Genomic DNA, 23576 nt, shown 5'->3' on the forward strand with positions numbered 1-23576 from the left:
CGGGGCCGCGGGCCACGTCGCTGACAGCAGCGTGGGGTCCCGCCTGACCCGGCATCCCCAACGCCACGCGGGTCACACCCCACGCAGGCCCTGCACGAGCCCGGCGAGCTCTGTGTGGGGAGGGGGGGACTGTACATATAAGGGGGGGGCGGGCTGTATTTATAACGCGGGGAGCAAACGAGGAAGTGGGACAGACGCGCAGCGGTAGCAGACTGAGGCCGAGCAGCGGGCACCACCAGGCCGCGGGCAGTTGCCTCCCGGCGGCCTAGCCCTGGAGGCTCGGGGAGGAGGGGGCGTCCTCCATGGCACAGCCCATCCCTTTTGGGCTGATTGGCGCTGTAAATGCTAGTTTCCTACTTGATCTTGAGTCCAGGAGAAGCAGGTGTAGACAGCCAGCCCTGAGTCCCTGTTTCGGGGCCCCGCCTCTGCCCCCCACCCTCCTGCCCCCCTTGCTTGCTCAGAGCCCTGCTGAGGCCTCACGTCCAGGGCGGGCTGGCCTCGCCTCAGACAGGTTCAGGGGCTTGGAGCAAATAATCTCTCAGAGGGGACACCAGACCCCACGCCTGGATCGGGGCCCCTGAGACCCCAGCTGGTACCCCTCCCTCCCTGGCAGCTCAGGCACCCCTCCCTCGCAGCCCAACACTGGTGGGCACACTGCTCACTCCCCTAAAATCACCCCCAGGGCCGCCTCCCGGCTGCCAGGCGCCGACTGCCCAGCCTGGCACGTAGGGGACGCACACTGTCCGCCTCTGCTCCCCCACGGCCCCGGGCTTGAGGAGGCCGAGGGCAGACCCGGAGGTCCCCGCTGCAGTCAGGCCCAGGTTCGGGGCGGCCTCAGAGTTTCACGCTAACACCTGGGTTTGGGGGGAGACATGGGCTCTGGGCTTTCGGCCCAGCTGCGGGGCGTCTGGGGCCCCCCGGGGCAAAGGGCAGCTGAGGGGCAGGGGCTCCTGGCTCAGTCCCCGCCTGGAACCCCCGCGTCCGGGTTTCCCCGCTGTGAACAGGAATAAGCACGTAATGAAAGAGGGCCCAGTGGTGCGCTGGCCGAGGAGGCCACGGGGACCAGGGGCACACGCGTGGAAGGAGGGCAGGGAGGGGCTGGACCCCAGGCCACAGACCGCCGACCCCACTCAGCATCCAGCCCTGGGTTTCTGCAGCAGGGGCGGGCGGGGGGTGGACAGGTCGGAGCTGCCAGCCTACGGGCCTGCCCCGGGCAGCTCGGGGGACAGCCGATCCTGGGAGAACTGGCCCCTCGCCCCGCGTGGGGTGGGCCCTCGGCCAGCCTGGAAGGAGCAAGTCTGGGGCGCTGGCTGCTGGCAGCCTCGCTCCCTGCCGGCGCGTCATCTGTCTGGAATTCCAATGGAAAAATCTGCCCTGGCGCTGGGGCTCTTGGATTCCTGGTTTGGTGGTTAGTGGGTGTTTGGGGGCCCAGGCTGGACTCTGGCCCCCCGTCCCCCTTGCACGGGGACGTGGGCGCCCACCTCTGCTGGCTGAGTCCCCTCCTTTCTCATGCCTGGCTGGCGGTTGAGGAATGTAGCCCCACAGCTGGGGACGAGCCCTGGGCGCTTTCTTCCGGGGATGAGGGAGCCCCAGAGTCCTGTCCCCCAAGGCTGGCCCTTCAGGGGATCGGGATCAGGAAGCCCAGCCAGCTGAGTGTGTGCAGGTGTGGAAGGAGGTGAGTTCAGGCTGCCCTCCTGGACAGGGCCACGCATTGCCCCACAGGCGCTGTGCTGCCACCCACACGAATGCCAACACTCCCCATCCCACCGAGGTGTGCATGGGGAGCACAGTCTCCCCAGCAGGTGAACAGTGGTGTCTACTGCTTCAGGTGCAGCTCCCTTCCCAAAGAACGGGTTCCTGCAAAGACAAGGAGTGTGGGGAACGCAAGTGTGGGTTTCTCGTTGATAAATGACCTCCAAAGTGCAGCTGTCCCGGTGTGCCACGGAGTCCCTGGGCCTGAGCCCCCTGCAGGCAACCCTCTGGGGGGTGGGGGCCCCTAAAACAGCCCCACCAGGGCGGTGATCCGTGATGGGGGGCTGGTCCCTCCAAGCCGGAGCCGCCTGGAGCCTGGAGCAGGAACAGGCCCGCGTCCCTGGTAAACCCATCATCCCACGGCTCCCGGCCCACCGCCAGCCCGCCGCCAGCCCGCCACCAGGGAGTGAGACCTCTGCTGGGCTCTGAACCGTCCCCACCGTCCCACAGCCCCTCCACCGCCTCCCGGAGTACAGAGGACAAAGGAAATGAGGACAGGCAGCGGTCCCCGTCAAGAACACACTTCATTCACTCATTCATTCCCCACTATCCTATTGGGCCCCACAGCCTGTCCCAGGAACTAGGTAGGGTGAGGGGGTGGGGGCTGGGCGTCCAGGAGCGTGACACCCTGTAGGCCACGTGCCTGGAGGCCTGGCATCGCCCGGTCCCAGCTGCTCCCTGTCCCGGTGGCTCCGCTGCCCAGGGTCTTCCAGAGGGGCTCATGCCCCACCTGCAAAGGCCTCCCCCGCCCTGGCCCCCCGCCCCGGCCCCCTGCCCTACCAGCCCCACAGACCGAAGTCTGAATTCATGGTATGTTCAATGGAAGGCAGCCCGTGCTTCACACAGCGATTTCAGTTGCCTTCTGGGAAAAGAAATCCGTTGCCCACATGCGCCCCAAATGCCATCCGCTCCAGGGGGACACAGACACAGGACCCCTCGCACCTGCTGTTCCACGCCTGCGTGTATGCAGCGAAATGGGCGCAGAGACCCCCACGCCAGTGCTCCTAGTTGCTTTGTGGATGATGAGCCAACACAGGGCCCACAAGCCATCAGTGGGTAATGGGGGGCAGTGCAGCCACCAGCTCCCCAGTGACAGGAACGAAGTAGCGATGACCATAGCCCGGAAACCTGGAAAGCACACAGACGACCAGCCGGCGGCCAGACCCCGCTGGTAAGTCCTGAGAGCAGCAAAACCTGTCAAGGCAAGTGGCGAGGACATGGCTTCTGGGGCCCTGTGAGGAGGGTCTGCGCAGTTCTGGGGGGCAGGGCCCCATCGGGAGGGGGGACGGGGGTTCTGGGTTCTAAGTCACGCTTACAAAAGCCTTCCAATTCCTTATACTGGAAATATATTCTAGCATATTCTAGGGAGGGGCACCCGGACGCTTCCATCCATTGAGCATCCCACTCTTGGTCTCACCATCCTGAGTTTCCAGCCCTGTTGGGCTCTGTGCTGGGCATGGAGCTTGCTTAAGAAACAAAAAAATAGATTCATTGTTTTTTTTTTTTTAAGATTTTATTTATTTATTCATGATAGTCACAGAGAGAGAGAGAGAGGCAGAGACACAGGCAGAGGGAGAAGCACGCTCCATGCACCGGGAGCCTGATGTGGGATTCGATCCCGGGTCTCCAGGATCGCGCCCTGGGCCAAAAGCAGGCGCCAAACCGCTGCGCCACCCAGGGATCCCTGTTTTTTCTTGTTTTAATGATGTTATGACTCACAGCTGCCATAGAATCCATCTGGATTTTACTTTGCCTGGACGCAGCCCACGGTCCTCCTGCTGGAACTTAACCTCCCTCCTGTGCTGGACACCTCGCTTTCTGGGGGACCCCGGACTCTGGGCTGTTCCATTTCTGAGCCTGGGCCACCCTGTGTGAGCGGTCAAGACCTCGGGGGACAGTCTCATGCCTCGGAGGAAACCCCCTGGCTGTGGTCATCACTCCTCTACGTGAAGTGCAGAGGAGAGTCCTCCTATTGTCCCCAAACCCCGGGGCCCAGAGCACAGGCACCCTGAGCCCCCCACGAACAGAGACCCTCCTTTCCAGATGGGGTGGTGAGAGCAGGTGGGGTGGCTCAGCATGTCCAGAAGGAAAGTGAACATTGCAAACTGTCCTGGAAGCTTCTAGAGACCCAGGAGCAGCCCAGAGCACCTGCATGGATGGCCTGGCCTTCGTGTTCTTCCTCCTGTGCAGATCAGTGTGGAGTGGACAGCATTTAAACAGCTAGGGAGCTTGTCATCACCCTGGGTGCCCCTTAGCCGTCCTGTGCCCATCAGCCTGTGTCCAGATCCCCCATCTCCACTGCTGACCCTGCTGCTCTGGAGGCTGGGGCTGGACCCACACGGAGGGTCCGCTGGGTTCCCGGCAGCCAGTGCTGTGGCCTCAGAGCACCTGCTGCTCCCATCCCCTCCCCCTCCTCCCTGCTCTCCCTTTCTGTCCAGGGAGGAGGTCACCCCTGAGGCTCCCGTGACCAGAAGCCTTGTCTCTAGATCAAATTTCCCCAGAAAAGGGGAACATACCACATTTCAACTGACAATTGCCAACCTTCCCCCACCTGAAAGGGCATGGTCCCCTGTGTCCCCAGAGCCCAGGCAAGGAGCCAGCAGATGGACCCTAGAGCCTGCGGAGGCAGGCCTGGCCTGGGTCCCTGAGTCCCCAACCAAAGCCCTGTGACCTTGGGCTCCAGAAAACATGAGGGGGTCACAGAGAAGGCCCTCCCTCCCTGGGAACTGTTGAACGGCCTCCTGGCCCGATCTGAGGCACACTAGGCCCATGGACGTGCCTGGCCAGAGTCTGTCCTGGGTCAGGGGACAGGGGAACTGGCCCGTCCAGTTGATCCACGGGGATGAGGGCCACGGCGGCGCCGTCCGCCTCCCGAGGGCCCTGCAGGCCCCTTCCCACCCACGCCCCTGGGCTCCCTGTGCTCAGAAGCCAAGGCGCCATGGCCCGGGAGGGGAGGCTCCAGCCGCGGCCACCCAGCCCTCCCTGAGCAGCCCCGTCCTGACGCCAACCTCAGCTGGTGTGCACAAGGCCTGCCCCGCCTCACAGACACTTGCCTCTGAGAGGCTGTCAAGGTCACGAGCGGCCAGTGCACCAGAGCAGCTGCTCTTTTATTATGAAACGGCGCGTGCCCAGGGGGAGCACGTGCGGGGAGGCTGCGGGGTCGGGAGACCTCTGGCTCTGCAGGGGACATGTGCACGAGTGTCCAGAGCAGCTCTGCCCGGTTCGGGAAGAGGCGGCCACAGCTCACAGCCTGTGACCCATGGGCACATCCGCAGTCGGGTGGCCCCACAATGAGGACTCCGCTGTAAGTAGGAACAGGGTGCTGACCCCAGTACAACGTGGGTGAGTGGACCTCTGTGGCCCACTGACTCCTCACGGGGTGGCCTTGTCCACTCGGCTGAAAGCCTTAGAGCGAAACATGGCGGTTTCCCAGGAAAGCAGGGCTTCCACCCCCGAGGCTGCAGCGCGAACGCCCCAGCCTCCAGCCTGGGCTCCCTGATTGCACAGTCAGTCCTGAAAAGAAATCCCGTGTCCTCGGTGGCCTATCGGTTTGGCTTCCCTGGGGCACCCCGGCTGGCGGCTGGGTTGGTGATGGTTGCACCGCCCTGTGAACTGACAGGTGGGTGCCCGTGTCCCTGAGCAAGGACGGCCCTGAGGGCTTGGAGCTCAGTTCTGGCCCCTGCACATTCCAGCTGGGCGACCCCTCTCCCTGGGACTCCCCCCTCACACCCGGGACCCCCCCACCCTCCGGCTGGGCGACCCCTTGCCCTGGGACACCCCCCACCCACAGCCCGCCCGCTCTGGTCCAGGCCCTTCGAGCCCCCTCCAGCTCCTGCCCCAGCTCAGCCCTCCTGGAACCCTCAGCGGCCTCAGGGCCCTGGGGGGTGGCGGGGGGCTGCAGGCAGGGGTCCTCTTGTAGGAACCAGCCTGGCCTCGGAGCAGGCAGGGCAGCCTGGGGGGGCCCAGAAGCCCGACTGTGTCCCACAGGTCATGGGTCTTGGGCCAGACGAGGCCTCCATGGATCTCCCGGCCTCCACGGAGGGGCCCTGGGGCGAGGCTGTGAGCGGGGCCAGGGAAGGGGGGCTGCACCCGCATGGGGCTGACTGTGCCCTACAGGAGCCCCCACGATGTGTGAGAAGAGGGAGTCTGTGTGCACCCCGGGCCTAACAGCTCCGACTCTGAAGCACAGGGGAGGGGGTCTGCCAGGGAGGGGCGGGGTGCAGTGGGGGGATGGGGGAAGAGGGAGGGGTGGGCCAGGGCGGGTCACCTGGGATTGGGGCAGGATGACGATGACGCCGCAGGTGGGGCCTGTCGGGGAGGCAGTGGGGGCGCCTCCGCAAAGCAGGGATTTCCTTTCTGACCAGCCGTGAGCCTGCGGGCAGGAGGCCCAGAGACGCAGCCTGGGGCTCTCCCTCCCCGGCCCTGCAGCGTCGGCCCCCCCCCCATCCCCTCAGGGGGGGGTCCCTCCCCCCCCACCCCCTCACCCCCTCCCACCTCCGCTGAGCCTGCCCTGCTGAGCTTGCCTGCTGCCCGAGGTCCTCAGGGTGTGGGCGGTGAGGCTGCCGGAGCGGGCCTGGCCCGGGGCGCTGGGACCTGCAGCCACGCACAGACAGGCGTCCCCACCCGGCTGGGCCGAGGCAAGGCGGGTCCACGCGGCCCGGGTCCGCAGGTTGTGTTTCCATCTGGCCCAGGTGCGCCCGTGGGAAGGCACATCCTCCTCCGCTTGGCCCTGTGGGGGGACTCGCGGGTCCTGGCTCGGCCGCCCTGCGCCCTGGGGCTGTGGCCCCTGAAACTTGCTGCCCTGCACCTACCTGAGCCTCCACCCGGCCCGGCCCGAGGCTGTGCCCTGCCTCCCACGGGGAGTCGGGCTCCCCCAGACACCCCTGCTGCTGCCCTCACCTTGGCAAAGTAACTCCCTGGAGCTTCTGGGTGGCTCGGGTGGTTGGGCGTCTGACTCACCCTCTCACCTCAGGTCTCGGTTTCAGGGTCGTGGGTTCAAGCCCATGTTGGGCTCCGTGCTGGGCGTGGACGCTCCTTAGAAAAAAACTTTAAAATTTCAGAGAGCCTGGGTGGCTCCCCCGGTGAAGAGTCTGCCTCCAGCTCAGGTCAGTCCCGGATCGAGTCCGGCCTCAGGCTCCCTGCTCAGCGGGAAGTCTGCTTCTCCTCCTCCCTCTGACCCTCCCCTGCTTGTGCTCTCCCTCTCAAATAAAATCTTTAAAAAAAAAAAAAAAGGGGGACGGGCAGCTCTGGTGGCTTAGTGCCGCCTTGGGCCCAGGGCGTGATCCTGGGGACCTGATCCTGGGGACCTGAGATAAAGTCCCATGTCGGGCTCCCTGTATGGAGCCTGCTTCTCCCTCTGCCTCTCTCTCTGTCTCTCATGAATAAATAAATAAAATATTAAAAAAAAAAAAAAAGGGACGCCTGGGTGGCTCAGTGGTTGAGCATCTGCCTTCCACTGAGGGCGTGACCTCGGAGTCCGAGGATCAAGTTCCACATCAGGCTCCCCATAGGGAGCCTACTTCTCCCTCAGCCTCTCTCTGTGTCTCTTATGAATAAATAAAAACTTAAAAAAAATCTCTTTTAATTTAAAAATATTTTAAAAATGTAACTTCCTTAGTATCACTCCAAGATATGGTGCAAAAAACATTCTCACATGCAGATGAACAGGGGCTCCAGGGACACTTTGGGAGGTGAGTTCTGGTCTCCAAAGCTGGGGGCTTTTTAGCACATCCTAAAATCAGGATGTGGGAAGCAGAGACCCCGGGTGTTGGTCAAGGTACACACTTCAGGCCATTCCCTTCCAAAAGCGTTTGGGGTCTTAAGTGGGACCGACAGCTCCAGACCCCACATTTAGGGGCCACTGGCAGGGGCAGCAGCTCTCTACGGGCCCACGCGTTAGGATCCTGGTGGGGCCTGGATGGTTCTCAGTCTGACTTGCAGCCGAGGCTGAGACCGGCCTAGGGGTGGGGGCCGGGCCTCAGTACAGAGTGCACAGGCTGGTGGGGCAGGGAGAGGCCTAAAACCCTTCTCCGGGGCTAAGGGCAGTCTGGTGGCCTCCGTGTTCCCAGGAGACATGAGACAAAGCCCTGTGCCATGAAGGGGTGTGATCTCAGCACCCCCAGTTCCTGCCCCACTGCACCATGGCCCAGTTGCCCCCTCTTCCCTGAGCAAGGTGGGGCTGGTCTTCCCCTATCTTGCTCACAAGGTTTCAGGCCCCACACCGTAGGGTCTGGTGCAGGCTGGATGGCACCTGCCCACCAGGTCAGGACAGTTGGACCAGCCTCCAAGGTTATTCGCGTCCTCCCAGCCACCCAATGCTCCTCCTCGTGCCTCCTCGTGCCCTTCCTCGTCTCCCCACCGCTTGGCTCGACATCCCATCCCCACTGCTGAGGCGGGACAGGGGCGCGCAGAGCTCAGGCTTTATTGTTCTAATGCTAATGCGCCCAGAACAGAAGAGCCATGCGGGAGCTGGGGAGGTCAGGAGCAGGGGCGGTTATGGGTGCCACAGCCAGGAGGGGAGCGTGCCGCCATGGGTGGCAGCAGGCATGCACATCTACTGCTGTGGGTGGTGAAGACTGTGTGTGCCGTGATCTTCAGGAGCTGGTTCTGGGCCTGAGCCTCCCACGGACCCTCCTCAAGGGCCCAGCTGTGGGGTTTCCGGGCTGCTGAGGCTGATGCTCCTTTTGATGCAGAAAGGAGAGCAGGGAAGTTTCTGGAAAAAGACTAAGTAACGGGGGGCTGATGGGCTAGGAGGGGCTCGAAGGGCAGCCTGCATTCTGGGACCCTTCACTGCGGGACTCCAGCCACCTCAGACCTCGGACCCCAGTGTCACGTGGGGCCCAGGCCCCTCAGGCACACAGCACTGTTGGGGCCGCCTGGGACGTGGCGGCGGTCTCCGTGGCCTGCTGGCCACTGGAGGACAGCGAGTGACCGGAGCCACGGTGGAAGCGGACACGGCACCGCGGGAAGTGGCCCGCGGGCACGGGCCCACGGGCGGCCCTGGCGCGCAGCGAGCGCTGGCGGTACTCGCGGTAGTTCTTGGTGAGCAGCGTGTAGAGGAAGGGGTTGACGCAGCTGTTGCCGTAGGTGAGGCAGGTGGTCAGGTAGTTGACGATGCGCGCCATGCGGGGCGTGAGCGGCTGGGCCCCCCGGTACTGGGCGAGGAGCTGCCACAGCCAGAAGGGCAGGAAGCAGGCCCAGAAGAGCAGCACGATGCCCAGGATGAGGTAGAGCACCCTGGGGTTGGGCAGCCGCCGCGTCTGAGCGAAGGAGGCCCGCTGGGACAGCCAGTAGGCCCGCGCCAGGCGCACGTACAGCAGCCCGATGACCACGCCGGGCCCCACGATGCTGGTCCCGAAGAGCAGCGTTAGGTAGGCACGGTGGGCACGCTGGCCCCAGACCGGCAGGCAGAGGCTCTTGTGGCCCCTGTGGACCAGCCGGATGGCCAGCATCATGGGCAGCGCCAGCAGCAGCGCCAGCAGCCACGTGCCCAGTGCTAGGACCTTGCGGTAGCCCTTGGAGCGCTGCGCCGTGTCCAGCGGCCTCAGCACCGCGGCGTAGCGCTCACTGCTCATGACGGTCAGCGTGAAGATGCTGGCGTGCATGGTCAGGAAGTCCAGGCTGAAGAGGACGCGGCAGCCCACATCGCCAAAGTGCCACTCCTTGGTGACATAGGTGGCCACAATGAAGGGGATGCTGAGCAGGTACAGGAGGTCAGCAAGCGCCAGGTTGATGACGTACACATACATGGAGGCCGAGGTGTGCAGGAAGCGGCACATGACCACCAGCGTGTACGCGTTGCCTGCCACGCCCACCACGCCCATGGCTGAGAGCACTGCGCCGATGGCACCAGTGGCCACCAGGTCCTCCAGGGAGCTGGGCTCCGCCGGGCTGGCCCATGAGCCATTGTGGGAGGCATCGGGGGCGCCCGACAGCTCGGGGATGGTGCTGCCCGTCGCAGCCAGCACGGGGAACCCGCTCGCTGGCTCGGGGCTCAGTGCCATCTGTGCCGCCTCACGCTGGGCTTGGTGCTGGGCGTGCTGCTCCTCTGGGTGGGGCGGTGGCATCTGCGGGCAACAGAAGAACATGCGCTTTAAAGATCAGCTCAGGGGGATCCCTGGGTGGCGCAGCGGTTTGGCGCCTGCCTTTGGCCCAGGGCACGATCCTGGAGATCCGGGATCGAATCCCACGTGGGGCTCCTGGTGCATGGAGCCTGCTTCTCCCTCTGCCTGTGTCTCTGCCTCTCTCTCTCACTGTGTGCCTATCATGAATAAATAAAAATTAAAAAAAAAAAAAAGTTAAAAAAAAATAAAGATCAGCTCAGGGACGCCCGGGGGCCTCAGCGGTGGGGCGTCTGCCTCCGGCTCAGGCTGTGACCCTGGGGTTCCGGGATCGAGTCCCACATCGGGCTCCCCGCATGGAGCCTGCTTCTTCCTGTACCTATGTCTCTGCCTCTGTCTGTGTCTCTCAAGAATAAATAAATAAAAATTTTAAAAGATTTTATTTATTTATTCATGAGAATATACAGAGAGGAGAGAGAGACAGGCAGAGACACAGGCAGAGGGGGAAGCAGGCTCCATGCTGGAGCCCGATGTGGGACTCAATCCCGGGTCCCCAGGATCATGCCCTGGACTGAAGGCAGCGCTAAACTGCTGAGCCACCCAGGCTGCACTAAAATATTTTTTAAAAAATAAAAAATAAAGATCAGCTCAGATACCCCCTCCCACACCCAAGAGGCTGTGTGAGGGCACAGTCCCAACTGGGCTGGGGGACCTGCAGAGGGCCATACTGACTCCAGCGTCCTTTCTCCCAATTATTTCTTCTGCATTTAAAAAAAAAAAAAAAGTGTGTGTGTGTGTGTGTGTGTGTTTTAAGATTTTATTTATTTATTCATAGAGACACAGAGAAAGAGAGGCAGAGACACAGGCAGAGGGAGAAACAGGCTCCATGCAGGGAGCCCGACGCGGGACTCAATCCCAGGCCTCCAGGATCACGCCCTGGGCTGAAGACGGTGCTAAACCGCTGAGCCACCTGGGCTGCCCAAATGTTTTGTTTAGATTGCAGAAGTAACATCCACCGATTTTTAAAGTTCAAATAGAAAAAAAACGAGTGGTGAAAAAGGGAAAGTGTTTGTAATCTCTCTCTGTTCACATGGGGACACGAGCCTTGGTCATGCCATACACAGAAATAATTTGAGGTGGACTGTGGATCTGCATATAATAGGTTAAATCAATACATCAGTCAAGCTTCTGGAAGAAACATAGAATACCTGCAAGACCACAGACAGGCAAAGTTTTCTCACAAAAGAACAGGAAACGCTTGCCAAAAAGGTAAAGACCAATCAAACAGACTTTTTAAAATTAGGGACCTCACAAGGAGAGTAAAAATGTAAATCACGCCCCGGGAAAAGATTACTAGAGGACAAAGAACTAGTAACCAAAATAAAGGAAAGAGCTGTACATTAACACAGTCTAACCACTTGTGGGCGGGGAGATCTGGACAGACCTTCTCAAAAGAGGAGATCCGAAGGTCTGAGCGGCGCACCGAGAGCAGCTTGGATCCTTAGTCATCAGGGTCACTAAGGTGAAGACCACCGCTCCCTCGGTGGCGGCAGAGTCAGAAGGGCAGATGCCTGTGCCAGGCCCCCGCAGCGGCGGGTGGGAGTGTGACACCGAGCAGCCCCTTCTGTGTGTGACCGAAAGCAGCGTGGTGCCGGCCTTGGTGGAACAGCCCCCTTCCCCGCACATTCCCACTGGGACCCCAAGAGATCAAGTGCCATTGTCCCCAAAACAGCAGCCAGAAGGTTGACAGGCAGCCTAGTCCTGGTATCCGGGAGCTGGGACAACCCAAATGTCCGTAAATAGCCGCACGGATAAACACTGACGTCTCCACAAAGGTTGCAATGAGCAGAGGAGGGACGTGTCGCTTCAGTCCCTGACTTGGATGATCATGCAGACCAGCGACTGAGTGAGGAACCCCGAGGACACCGCCGGGTGGTCTCGGAGATGGGGATGCTGCTGGGTGGTGGGGCTGCCGCCCAGGCAGGACAGCAGCGCCAGGGGTCAGAGCAGGGCTTGGGGCACTGGGGAGCCCTCGGGAGGGGACCGAAGTGCGTCCTGACCTGAGTTGAGGTTCCTGGGCACGGACACCATACTTAGGGTCTGTGCTTCCTGGATGAAGATTATCCCCACAAGAAACGAAAAAAGCCCCCAAACGTGGGGTACCGAACCACGGAGGAGAGGCGCCTGTGTCCCCCCACCTCCCAGCGTCCAGGGACCGTGACGGTTTCGGGTTTTCTTGCTCTGCACGCCCAGTGTCTGTAGTAACAGGTCCCACCCTGCGGACCGACCCCGCGTGCAGAGGGGACCCGGCCCAGCCTCCGGTCAGGTGCCCGGCCAGGGGTCCCCTGGGGCTGCCGAGGGCTGTGGGCCTGGGGGGTGACCACCAGGGATGCGGAGCCCCGCGGAGTCCCCTGCCACCCGCGGCTTCCAAGGGGCCAGCGGGACGGCGCCGCGACACCCCAGCGCCCTGACACCTCGATGCCTGGACACCCCGATGCGCCAACGCCCTGTCACCCCAGGACACTCCCGCCCCAGCCCCGGCCGCCGCACTCGCCACGGCGCCGCGCTCACCGGACTCAGCGGCGTGGGGTCCACCCTGAGCCCCGGGTCGCCGTGCGGGTCCCCGAGCGCTGGGCGGGGCGGGGGGGCTCCTGGGTCGGCGGAGGGGCGCCCGCCGCGGTCCCGCCAGGAAGGCTGCGCTCCCGGCTCCCGGCTCCCGGCTCCCGGCTCCCCGCTCCCCGCTCCCCGCTCCCCGCTCCCCGGTCGCCGCCACCTGCCCGGCCGCCAGCTGAGAATGCGCGGGGCGGGTATTAATAACCCGGGGCAGAGGGGGCGCTGGAGGGGGCGGCGTGGGGGCGGGGGAAGGTGCTAGACAGCTGGGAGGTGTGGGGGGGCGGGGAGGTGGGGGCCGTGCTGGAGGGAGGGGCGGGGAGCGGGGGTCAGCGGGGGAGAAAGCGGGCCCTGGACGCCAGGCCTTGGGGCCGCGGGGTGCGGTCGGGGCGCGGGGAGCGCAGGACAGGTCGGGGCAGGAGAGTGGGAGCCCCGGGTGCTCCGTCGGGTCAGGACGAGGCTCCGTTTCCTGCCGTCGCCCCTGAGCGTCTCCCTCCGAGTCCGTGTGTGCGTGATGCGGGGGACAGTGGGGGCGACTGAGGGGCGAGGAGCCGGTGCCACTAATGACTCACACTGTGCAACCGTCACCATCTCCGGAAGTTTCTTCTCTTCCCAAACTGAAATCCTGTCCCTCAAATCTTCTCCACCCGCGCACCTCCTGTCTCTGAGGTGTCGCCCCCTGGGACCTCGGGCCCCCGCTGTCATACAGAACAGTGTCCTTCAGCTCCGGGCTTCTTTCCCTTTAGTGTAACGGCCTCAAGGTTCATCCGCCGTGTGGTTCGCGTCTGAATCGCCCTCCTTTTCACTGCCGAATAACATTCTCTCGTGTGTACGTGTGTACATGCCACGCTCCGTCCATCTGTGACCCTCCGGCTGTGCCACCTCTTGGAATGGGACTGTGTCTGGTTTAATGATTTCCTGCTCCTTCTATGGGTGCTATTCTTTCCTTTATCTCTGAAAAGTCCTAACCATCCTTATTGTCAGGTGTTTTCCAGATGGCTCCATCATTTTCAGGGAGCCTGGCCCCTCTGAGCAGCACTCCCCACTTCTCACTGACAGATGGAGACCCTTAACCCGCGGGTCTTGGTACAGGAGCATCTGTGTCACCCCACCGCATCTCTTGGCCAAGGGGACTCACAGACGCGTCTTATCTCACCTCCATGAGCAGGTGACTCAGTCTGATGGGCCTTGTCATGTTTGGCCTTATCTGCTGCCTTGGTCCATACATCCCCATAACCCCGGAACCCCTCGCATGTCTGGGTCACAGAAGGAAGCCTCCAGGAACACAGCCCTTGGCCAGCTGGTGGGCCTGAGGCCTGAGCCCTGCGCCCTGAGGCCCCACGGCCACAGACTGGGATGTACAAATGACCAAGGACAGTCATCACCAAGCACAGGTCGGCTCCCTGCCCTCCTCTGAGCACCTTTGGGCCCATCAGGACGTCCTGCAGAGCCACCTGCCGCACAGTCCATGGCCCTCTCTCCATTCGCACCATGAGGGAAGGGCAAGTGGGCATCCAGTGTGCATGCTGGGGACACCCTACAGACAGTGGGGAAGGGGCTGGGCTGTCCCCTTCCCCACTGATGTGTGTCCCCCCTGAGTGTGGGGGACAGGGATCAAGGGTGGGGAGAGGGAGGTAGGGAGAGGCCTGGAGATGCTGGTGGCCAGAGATGGCCCCTTGTAGGTGGGGGACACCGAGAACCTTCCTCTTCTACATGGTGACCCGACCTGGACCTGAGAGCACCTGGGCATGCACAGAGGGGGGCTCACTGCTCAGTCCAGAGCCGAGGGAGGGCGCGTGGGGCCAGGGCTCCTGCAGGAAACGGGAATTCAGGGGCTGCTTCCGTCCTCAGGGGTTGTGGGGACTCCACCCCTAGAACCTACTGTGTTCCGTGCAGAGTGACTCTGCCGCCTGTGATTCACTTGGTGGACCGTTAAATTATAAATTATAATTATAAAATCCCCACTTTCCACTAATGTGACTTCAATGTTTTGCTTTTGGGTTCATCATGTTTTGAAATAACAGTTTTCCTGTAAGAACTCACTTCCAGGGATCCCTGGGTGGCGCAGTGGTTTGGCGCCTGCCTTTGGCCCAGGGCGTGATCCTGGAGACCCAGGATCGAATCCCACATCGGGCTCCCGGTGCATGGAGCCTGCTTCTCCCTCTGCCTGTGTCTCTGCCTCTCTCTCTCTCTCTGTGACTATCATAAATAAATAAAAATTAAAAAAAAAAAAAAGAACTCACTTCCAATTGCATGACTAAACTGCATGGAAAACGAGGTTCCACGGACAGAAATCTGGCTTCGTGAGTCTCTTTACAGGTGTCCATCCAGCTGGGCCACAGACCTGTCAAAGAGGCACATTCTATCACGGCCCCTCCAATCCTGCGTGAGAAAGATAAAGGGGTGAGCAGGACCAGGGGATGGAGGAAGCGAGCCCCGACAGAGTCCAGGCCAAGGCTGCCTGAGGAGCCCCCCCTCGGGCAGAAACGGCTGCAGGCCCCCCCAAACTCAGTCAGGCCCATGGGCTCCAGGCACTGCCCGCAGCTAAGGGCACATGCCTGGGAGGAAGGTCCCAGCAGGGCCACCCCTCCCTGGCCGCCCTGCCACCTCCCCAGGACCCCTCTACAGAGGTGAGGGCCCCTGCATTTTCCTGGGAGACCCTTCCCCTGGTGCTACTGCTAACGTCATTCCTTGCTTTCCGTTTCAGAAGCTGCGGACTCCCCAGTCCTGGTTCCAAACAACTAAAATATACACAGGCCTCCAGCTGGGGGCCCCCCCCGTTAATCAGTGGAGAGCCTCCGGCATCCGCGCAGGCACGTATGGTGTGGAGTGCTCCCTTGGCAGAGTGTGCAAGCCCAGAAAGCTGAAGTGAGCGAGGCGGGAGATATTTCAAGAACACAAAACACTGTCTTTTCTCGGAAAGGCTCCTGCGGGCCCCTGGGGAAGGCCGGTGGGCCCGCCTCCTGGGGCTCCCCGTGGGGGAGGCTGTCCCAGTGGGACCGCTCGGGCTCGGTGACCCGTGGGAAAGGGTCTGATTCCAGGGCTGCGAAACCCCACGTTCTGAGTGAAGGGGCTGCTGACAGAGTCCCGAGGGCCGCTCCGCGGTCTGCAGAGGAGTCAGTGGGCAGGGAGGGTGGACCTGCGGCCCTCGGACGTCCCCCGCGGGCCCTCCCGCAAGGCCACTGTGCTCACCGAGTCCCGGGAGGGAGCACAACGCCCAACAGTGTCCAAGCCGACTGCTCCCTCTGTCCCTGGGAAGCGCGGCGGTCAGGAGCCCTGAAGCCCCATCCACAAACGAGCAGCGGGGCGGGGGTGGGGGGGGTGGGGGTGGGGGGCTCAGAGCTAACCAAGGGGGCTCTGCAGCAGCCAAACCTCAGGGGGTCTCTCCTGGGGACGTCCTTCACCATCACCTTCACCATCACCGGGAGCGCTGTGACCACGAGCATCATCACCACGAGCATCACCAGCACCTCCACCAGCAGCACCATGGCCACCATCAGTTTTACACTCTCAGTGTATGACACGCCTAGGTACCACCATCTAGATCAAGTGACAGCATTTTTAACATGTTTCAGAGTGTTGTATTAAGAAGCAGAATGGGGATCCCTGGGTGGCACAGCGGTTTGGCACCTGCCTTTGGCCCAGGGCGTGATCCTGGAGACCCGGGATCGAATCCCACATCAGGCTCCCGGTGCATGGAGCCTGCTTCTCCCTCTGCCTATGTCTCTGCCTCTCTCTCTCTCTCTGTATCTGTCATAAATAAATAAAATATTAAAAAAAAAAAAGAAGCAGAATGTCCCTAGTCCTCATTCCCATTCTCTTCCCTGCATAGAGGCGTCCCTGCCCCGACTTTTGGGCAACTCCCAAGCTTTTTTTTGACCTTGTATTTTCCATGTACAATTAATATTCACTGTAAAATCTTCGTAGGTGGGACTGTACTGTACCTAACCTTTTGCAGTTTTCTGTTTTCTCTCAATCTGAAAGCAGGAAACAGGAATTCAGGGGCAGGTGGCATCTGAACAATAAAAGTTCATCCACGCCTCTGAAAGGCTCGTGACATCCCACTGCAAACACCCCAGCTCACTTCCATTAACTGCCAGAACCAACTGCAGTGGTTTTACGCAGAATGGGATAATTCATTGCAGCTGTGTCGGGGATGGGGTTATTCTTCACACGTCCTCCGGGAAGAAAACACACAGTTATTTCTACTCTGGACCAATGTGCTGCAACTTTCACATTTGGTTTTTAAAATTTAAGGTGAAATTCACATAACGTAAAATTAACTATTGTGCAGTGGTCAGCTCTACCCAGTTCCAGAACATTACCATTGCCTCCAAGGAGACCCTACACTCATTAAGCAGTTACTTCCCACTCCCCCTTTCCCTCAGTCCCTGGCAACCACTTACCACCACTGTCTCTATGGAGTTGCCTGTTCCAGACATTTCACGCGAGTGGAATCCTACAACAGTGAGGCTTCCTTCACTGAGCGGCTGGTTTCAAAGTTCATCCACAGCGTGGCACGTGTGGAAGCTTCACTCCCGTGTACGGCGAGTAATAACCTGCGCCGTATGGACGTGCCACATGTCACTTAGCTCTTCATCTGACCACGTGGATTGCGGACAGTGCTGTTACAGGCGTGTACCTGCAGGTTTTTAATTCATTTGGGTACATAATTCATATGGCAATTATATAGTTAACTTTTCGAGGATGTATTTTATCTTTTTTCATTTTCACCGTAATCTCATTCGTTGCTGTTTTCTCTATTTTCACACGAGAAGATCTGAGGAGCCATCTGCAGTCTTCCTGTATGGAGCTGGAGCTTCCACCTGGGCCCTCCTGCAGGACTGACTGCTCCTGGCCTGCAGTCCCTCGGCTCCCAGGCTGCAAAGAAGCCTGGTCATTGAGGAAAAAAAGGTTGCCTCAAACAAGAGTTTGCTGGAATAATGAATAAATGGACTGTTTAATCTGGAGGGATGGAGAAAGAAAGGGATGAAGGTGAGACCAGGCTGGGTTTGTTTGGGAGAGAAGTCAGGTACATTTTATTTAAAAAAAAAAAAAAAAAAAAAAAAAGATTTTATTTATTCGAGAGAGTGGGAGAGGGAGAGTGGGAGATCACCAATGGGGGAGAGAGGGAGCAGGGAGCCCGACCCAGGGCTAGATTCCAGGACCCTGGGATCATGACCTGGGCCAAAGGCAGAGCTTCACCCACTGAGCCCCCAGGTGCCCCTGCAGGTGCAAAGTCTAAGCCAGACTCCACCTCACTAAATGCTGGGACTATTATCAGGAGGCGGAGAAGGGCAGTGTTTCGAACTGCTGCTGCATCAATGTGTTTTCTCAAGAAGCGTCAGAGTCTTCATGATTTAAGACCAGAACTACTTCTACAAGACACATGGGGTGAAGACTGCCCTCAAAGTTGATAGGATTGAACCTAATGCACAGTCATCCCCCTCCTCCCCGGTGTCTGTCCCTGAGAGGGAAATAGCCCATCCTTGGATCACTGGAAGGCTGTGTCAGCCAGAGACCCCACGGAGGACTAGAGAAACCTCCAGATCACTCATTTACAAGAAGGAAAACCTGCTGAGAGCATCTTCTCTGATCAGAGTATCTCCCCGCCCACAGCACCTGGCGCCCAGAAGTCCAGGGAGTGAGCAGCAACTGGGCCGGGGTCCCGGCCCCGCCGCTGATCCTGAATGTCAGCAGGCTTTACACGTGGCCTGCCTGCAAAGCTGTTTTTTAATGGGGACACAGATTTAGACTCATTAAAATCTGTGTTTGAGGGTCACTCATGATTGTTCACAACACGGCCCCTAGAGCGTGTGTTTGTTTATAAGCAACGTGATGAACACCGTGAAGCAGCTCAGCCCATGAGCCAAAACCCTGACTCACCTGCCCTGAGCTGCCCCCACTCTGTCTCCCGCTCCTACGAGATGTAAACCTGTCAAGGTGGCTCCTCTAATGCCCGAGGGGACCAGGCCACACAAGGACCAGCGGAGAGATGACAGCCCAGGCCCCACGCAACTCTGCTGCTGACCTTATCTAGTTCACAGCCAGCTCACAGAGCAGCAGGTACTCAGGGCCACGCTGCATACAAGAGGCACCATTTGAGACCAGGTCTCTCTGAGCAGAGCGGCCCCAGCACCGCTGGCAGGGCCCCGGGGAGCCCCAGACACCTGCTAGGTGGGGGAGCACCCCTGCTGCTCCGGGAGCCTGCGCCCACCCGAGACCACGTGCTGGGGCCTGAGGCAGTGGGTCCCAGCTCCGCAGCGTGGAGGGAGGGCCCTTCCCCCCGGTTCCGGTTCCCGGAACCTGGTCCCTTCCTGAGGCTGCTGACAGACCCTGAGGGATCCTCACGGATCCTGAGGGAAGCTGATGGGATCTGAGGGATCCTCACAAAACCTCAAGGAAGCCTACAGAACCTGAGGATTCCTGACAGAACCTAAGAGAAACTGACGGATCCTCACAGATCCTGAGGGAACCTGAGGGATCCTCACAGAACCTCAAGGAAGCTGACAGAACCTGAGGATTCCTGACCGAACCTGAGGCTGCTGACAGAACCTGAGGGGTCCTCACAGACCTGAGGGAAACTGATGGGATCTGAGGGACCTTGACAGAACCTCAAGGAAGCTGACAGAACCTGAGGTTCCTCACAGATCCTGAGAGAACCTGAGGGAACCTCACAGATCCTGAGAGAAACTGAGAGATTTCATGGAACCCGAAGGAAGGTGACAGACCCTGAGGGATCCTCACAGAATCTCAAGGAAGATGATAGAAACTGAGGGATCCTTACCGAAACTGAGGGAGGCTGACAGACCCTGAGGGAATCCTCACAGATCCCGAGAGAACCTGAGGGATCCTCATGGAACCTGAGGGAAGATGACAGAACCTAAGGGATCCTTACAGTCCTGAGGGAAATGTATGGCATCTGAGGGAAGCTGACGGGATCTGAGGGATCCTGACAGAACCTGAGGGAAACTGACAGAACCTGAGGAATCTGCACAGAACCTGAGGCGACCTGAGGGACCCTCACAGAACCTGAGGGAAGCTGACAGATCATTAGGGATCCTCACAGAACCACAAGGAAGCTGACAGAACCTGAGGATTCCTGAGAGAACATGAGGCGGCTGACAGACCCTGAGGGATCCTCACCGATCCTGAGGGAAGCTGACAGGATCTGAGGGATCCTGAGTGAACCTGAGGGAAGCTGACGGAACCTGTGGGACCCTCACAGAACCTGAGAGAACCTCAGGGATCCTTACTGATTCTGAGGGAAACTGATGGGATCTGAGGGATCCTCACAGAATCTCAAGGAAGCTGACAGACACTGAGGATTCCTGACAGAACCTGAGTAGACTGACAAAACCTGAGGGATCCTCACTGATCCTGAGGGAAGCTGACAAGATCTGAGGAATCCTGACCAAACCTGAAGGAAGCTGACAGAACCTGAGGCATCCTCACAGAACCTAAGAGACCCTGAGGGATCCTCACAGAACCTGAGGGATCCTCACAGAATCTGAGGGAAGATGACAGAACCTAAAGGATCCTTACAGTACTGAGGGAAATGGATGGTATCTGAGGGAAGCTGACGGTATCTGAGGGACCCTCACGGAACCTGAGGGAAGCTGACGGATCCTTAGAGATCCTCACAGAACCTCAAGGAAGCTGACAGAAACTGAAGATTGACAGAATCTGAGTGGACTGAAAAAACCTGAGGGATCCTCACTGATCCTGAAGGAAGCTGACAGGATCTGAGGATTCCTGACCAAACCTGAGGGAAGCTGACAGAACCTGAGGGATCCTCACAGAACCTGAGAGAGCCTGAGGGATCCTCACAGAACCTGACAGACCCTGAGGGATCCTCACAGAACCCGAGGGAAGCTGACAGAACCTGAGGGATCCTCACGGAATCTGAGGGACAATGACAGAACCTAAGGGATCCTTACAGTCCTGAGGGAAATGGATGGGATCTGAGGGAAGCTGACGGGATCTGAGGGACCCTCACGGAACCTGAGAGGACCTGAGGGATCCTCACAGAACCTGACAGAACCTGAGGGATCCTCACAGATCCTGACAGACCCTGAGAGATCCTCACAGAACCTGAGGGAAGCTGACAGAACCTGAGGGATCCTCACGGAATCTGAGGGAAGATGACAGAACCTAAGGGATCTTTACACTCCTGAGGGAAATAGATGGGATCTGAGGGAAACTGATGGGATCTGAGGGATTCTCACAGAACCTGAGAGAGCTGACAGAACCTGAGGGATCCTCACAGAACCTGAGAGAACATGAGGGATCCTCACGGAACCTGAGGGAAGATGACAGAACCTGAGAGATCCTTACAGACCTGAGGGAAACTGATGGTATCTGAGGGAAGCTGACGGGGTCTGAAGGATCCTCACGGAACCTGAGGGAAGCTGAGAGAAACTGAGGATTCCTGACAGAACCTGAGGGATCCTCACAGATCCTGAGGGAAGCTGACGGGATCTGAGGAATCCTGACAGAACCTGAGGGATCCTTACAGACCAGAGGGAAACTGATGGGATCTGAGGGCAGCTGACGGGATCTGAGGGATCCTCACCGAACCTGACGGAAGCTGACAGAGCCTGAGGCATCTTCACAGATACTGACAGAACCTGAGAGAAGCTGACAGAACTGAGGGAACCTGAGGGGAGCTCTCGGAACACCTGGTCTAGCTGACCCCTGCCCCAAGCCCATGATGGCCCCCCGGGCGCTTCAGCTCACCCCACCCCTCCCCGGCAGCCCGGGGCCCCCAGGCCCTCTGCTCAGCCCGAGGGGTGCTCACCCTGCCTGCAGACTCCCTCCTGGGGGCGCCCCCCCGAAAGGAAGGGAAGCAGCCCACCTGGCACTACCTTTCCCATGGAGCTCTGGGCTCATCTGCATGTGTCCCATGAGCCCGGCCCACCAGGCAGTGGAGCTGCTGAGTCACCCCCTCCCTCCCAGGAGAGCCCTGGGGCCAACGGGGGCAGGCCGCCCCTCTCCCCCCCAGCAGCACCCTCATGCCTTCCGCTGAGTTCCCTCGCTGCCCACGGGGGTGCTGGCCGCCCTTTCCGCCTGCAGGCCTCTGCGACTGTGCAGGGCGCGCCTCTGGCGCAGTGCTTTTGGCTTGGTGGGTGACGTGCTCCCGGGTCCTGACCTGGGCTTGAGGGGGGTCCCTTCCGTGGCCTCTTGATTCAAGGTCTTCACGGATTCCAGAAGCCGATCAAGTCTCACTTCTTTGCATTTAAATGTTTCTGCCTTTGGTGGCTTGTCACACTTTGTTTAAACTCCATAGATGGAGTCTAATGTGTCAGTCGGTCCTTGAGAAGGGGTCTTTTTGGCCCGTGGCCAGAGCATCTTCAGCTCCCCAAGACTGTAATGTGTTTCTTATATATTTTTACCTTATTCTTCCACTGTTTTGCTTGTTTCTTGTACTTCATCATTTTTTATTTAAACATATGTTCCGGGATCCCTGGGTGGCACAGCGGTTTGGCACCTGCCTTTGGCCCAGGGTATGATCCTGGAGACCCGGGATCGAATCCCACGTCGGGCTCCCTGCATGGAGCCTGCTTCTCCTTCTGCCTGTGTCTCTGCCTCTCTCTCTCTCTCTCTCTCTGTGACTATCATAAATAAATAAAAAATTTAAAAAAATATATGTTCCTTTTGTAAAAATATGTATAATACAAGAGTACAGATAGGTGGCTTTTTAAATAATTTACTAAACCAATCGGATTATTCGGCCCTTCCTTCCACACTTGTAACCTGTGCACCCAACTGCACCTGGCACGTCTGCCCCAGGACATCTGATGCGGGCCCCGAAGAGCAATTCCACAGCTGGGCCTGGACTGGGCCGCGCCCACAGGAGACACAAGCTGCTTCTGTCATTAGCTCACAGTGGAGTTCCTTGGGTCAGTGTTTCTCAAATTTTTCTGCAATTCAAATTTTCTAGGGCATTCAAAAAGTCCCGGTGTGCGTGTCACCATGTGGCAGACACCCGAGGTGACTCCCAGTCAGTCGTGCACTTCCTATGATTGAAGGCAGAAGCTGTGACTTGTTTCTTACCAAGCAAAGTGGCCAAGTCGGTGGATGTCATCCCTTGATTACATTATTTATGCAGATGCACATTGCTGATTTTATGGTCCGTATTTTACACAGTTACCTCATGATTTATATACGTGCACTACGTGTGCACTACGACACACTGATGTATGTCATGCACATGTCCATGAGGCATTGGGCGTGCCCCTGTCCGCACTCACACACCCACTCCCAGCTGACTCACCCTTGCTCCCCCTCTGCCCCTGGACGAGGGGGCACCCACGCTGTGTGCTGTGCTTACAGCTGGTAGCCTCTGGTCAGTGGCTGCAAAGGGGGGTGGCCACCCTCCCCCGGGGGGGGGTTGAGGACCTGCAGGGACACAATGTCCCCCTTTCTGGCTCCTCCCGGGGCCGGTGGGACATGGGCACAGGCTTCCCAACCTCCGTGCACCCGTCAGGATGCTCAAGTGAGTCATGAGAGGAATGATCTGGAACTTATGACAACTCGGGGCAGCCTAGACCTCAGCCCCTTCACAAATGCCGGTGGTAGCCCAGGGGCGAAGAGAGTGGTAAGTGGATGTGTGAGTCCGCCAGAGCAGAGGCATGACGCATTACAGGACGGCGGTGACCAGAGCCTCGGAGAGGTCACCCAGGCCCCGGCGAGCAGCAGGATAAGCTTGAAATTGCAAAACAGGCTGTGTGTTCTGGAATGAGGAGAAGGAGTGGAAGCTGGAAGGGGAGCAGCGCCTGATGGGGATCTCATTAGGATGTGGCCACGCCGCGGCCCGCCGCCCAGCCGTGGAAACACGTCCTCACCGAAGACCCGGTGCAGCATCGTCAGCCTCGGTTACGTGACAAGAGAAAAAGCAGGTTGTGAGTTTGTACACACAGTATTGCTTTGATTTTCTGAAAGAAAAAGTCTGTGGCCACGTATGCAAATGTTGGGTGTGATGCCTGCGTCCGGGCTCCTGTCCCGCATGCGCAGCAGGTGTCACGTGTCTGCGAGCCTACACAGAATGGGTGAGGACAGGTGCACCCGCGGCGGGGCCCGCCCCTGGTGGTAGCATCAGCAGTTACTGAACTTTCTTTATAGATTTCCACACTTGCTGAATTCTCTAGAATA

General features: G+C 59.4%; 1 protein-coding gene across 1 annotated transcript; it reads right to left on the reverse strand.

Annotated features, from left to right (window-relative positions):
• Positions 1-8159: 8159 nt before the first annotated feature.
• UTS2R (urotensin 2 receptor) lies at positions 8160-9755 on the reverse strand. The gene has a single exon (XM_038546069.1). It carries the CDS (start codon positions 9753-9755, stop codon positions 8601-8603), a length of 1155 nt encoding a protein of 384 aa, XP_038401997.1. The 3' UTR covers positions 8160-8600.
• Positions 9756-23576: the final 13821 nt, after the last annotated feature.

The sequence above is a fragment of the Canis lupus genome, chromosome 9, assembly GCF_011100685.1.
Source record: "Canis lupus familiaris isolate Mischka breed German Shepherd chromosome 9, alternate assembly UU_Cfam_GSD_1.0, whole genome shotgun sequence".
Lineage (NCBI taxonomy): Eukaryota > Metazoa > Chordata > Mammalia > Carnivora > Canidae > Canis > Canis lupus.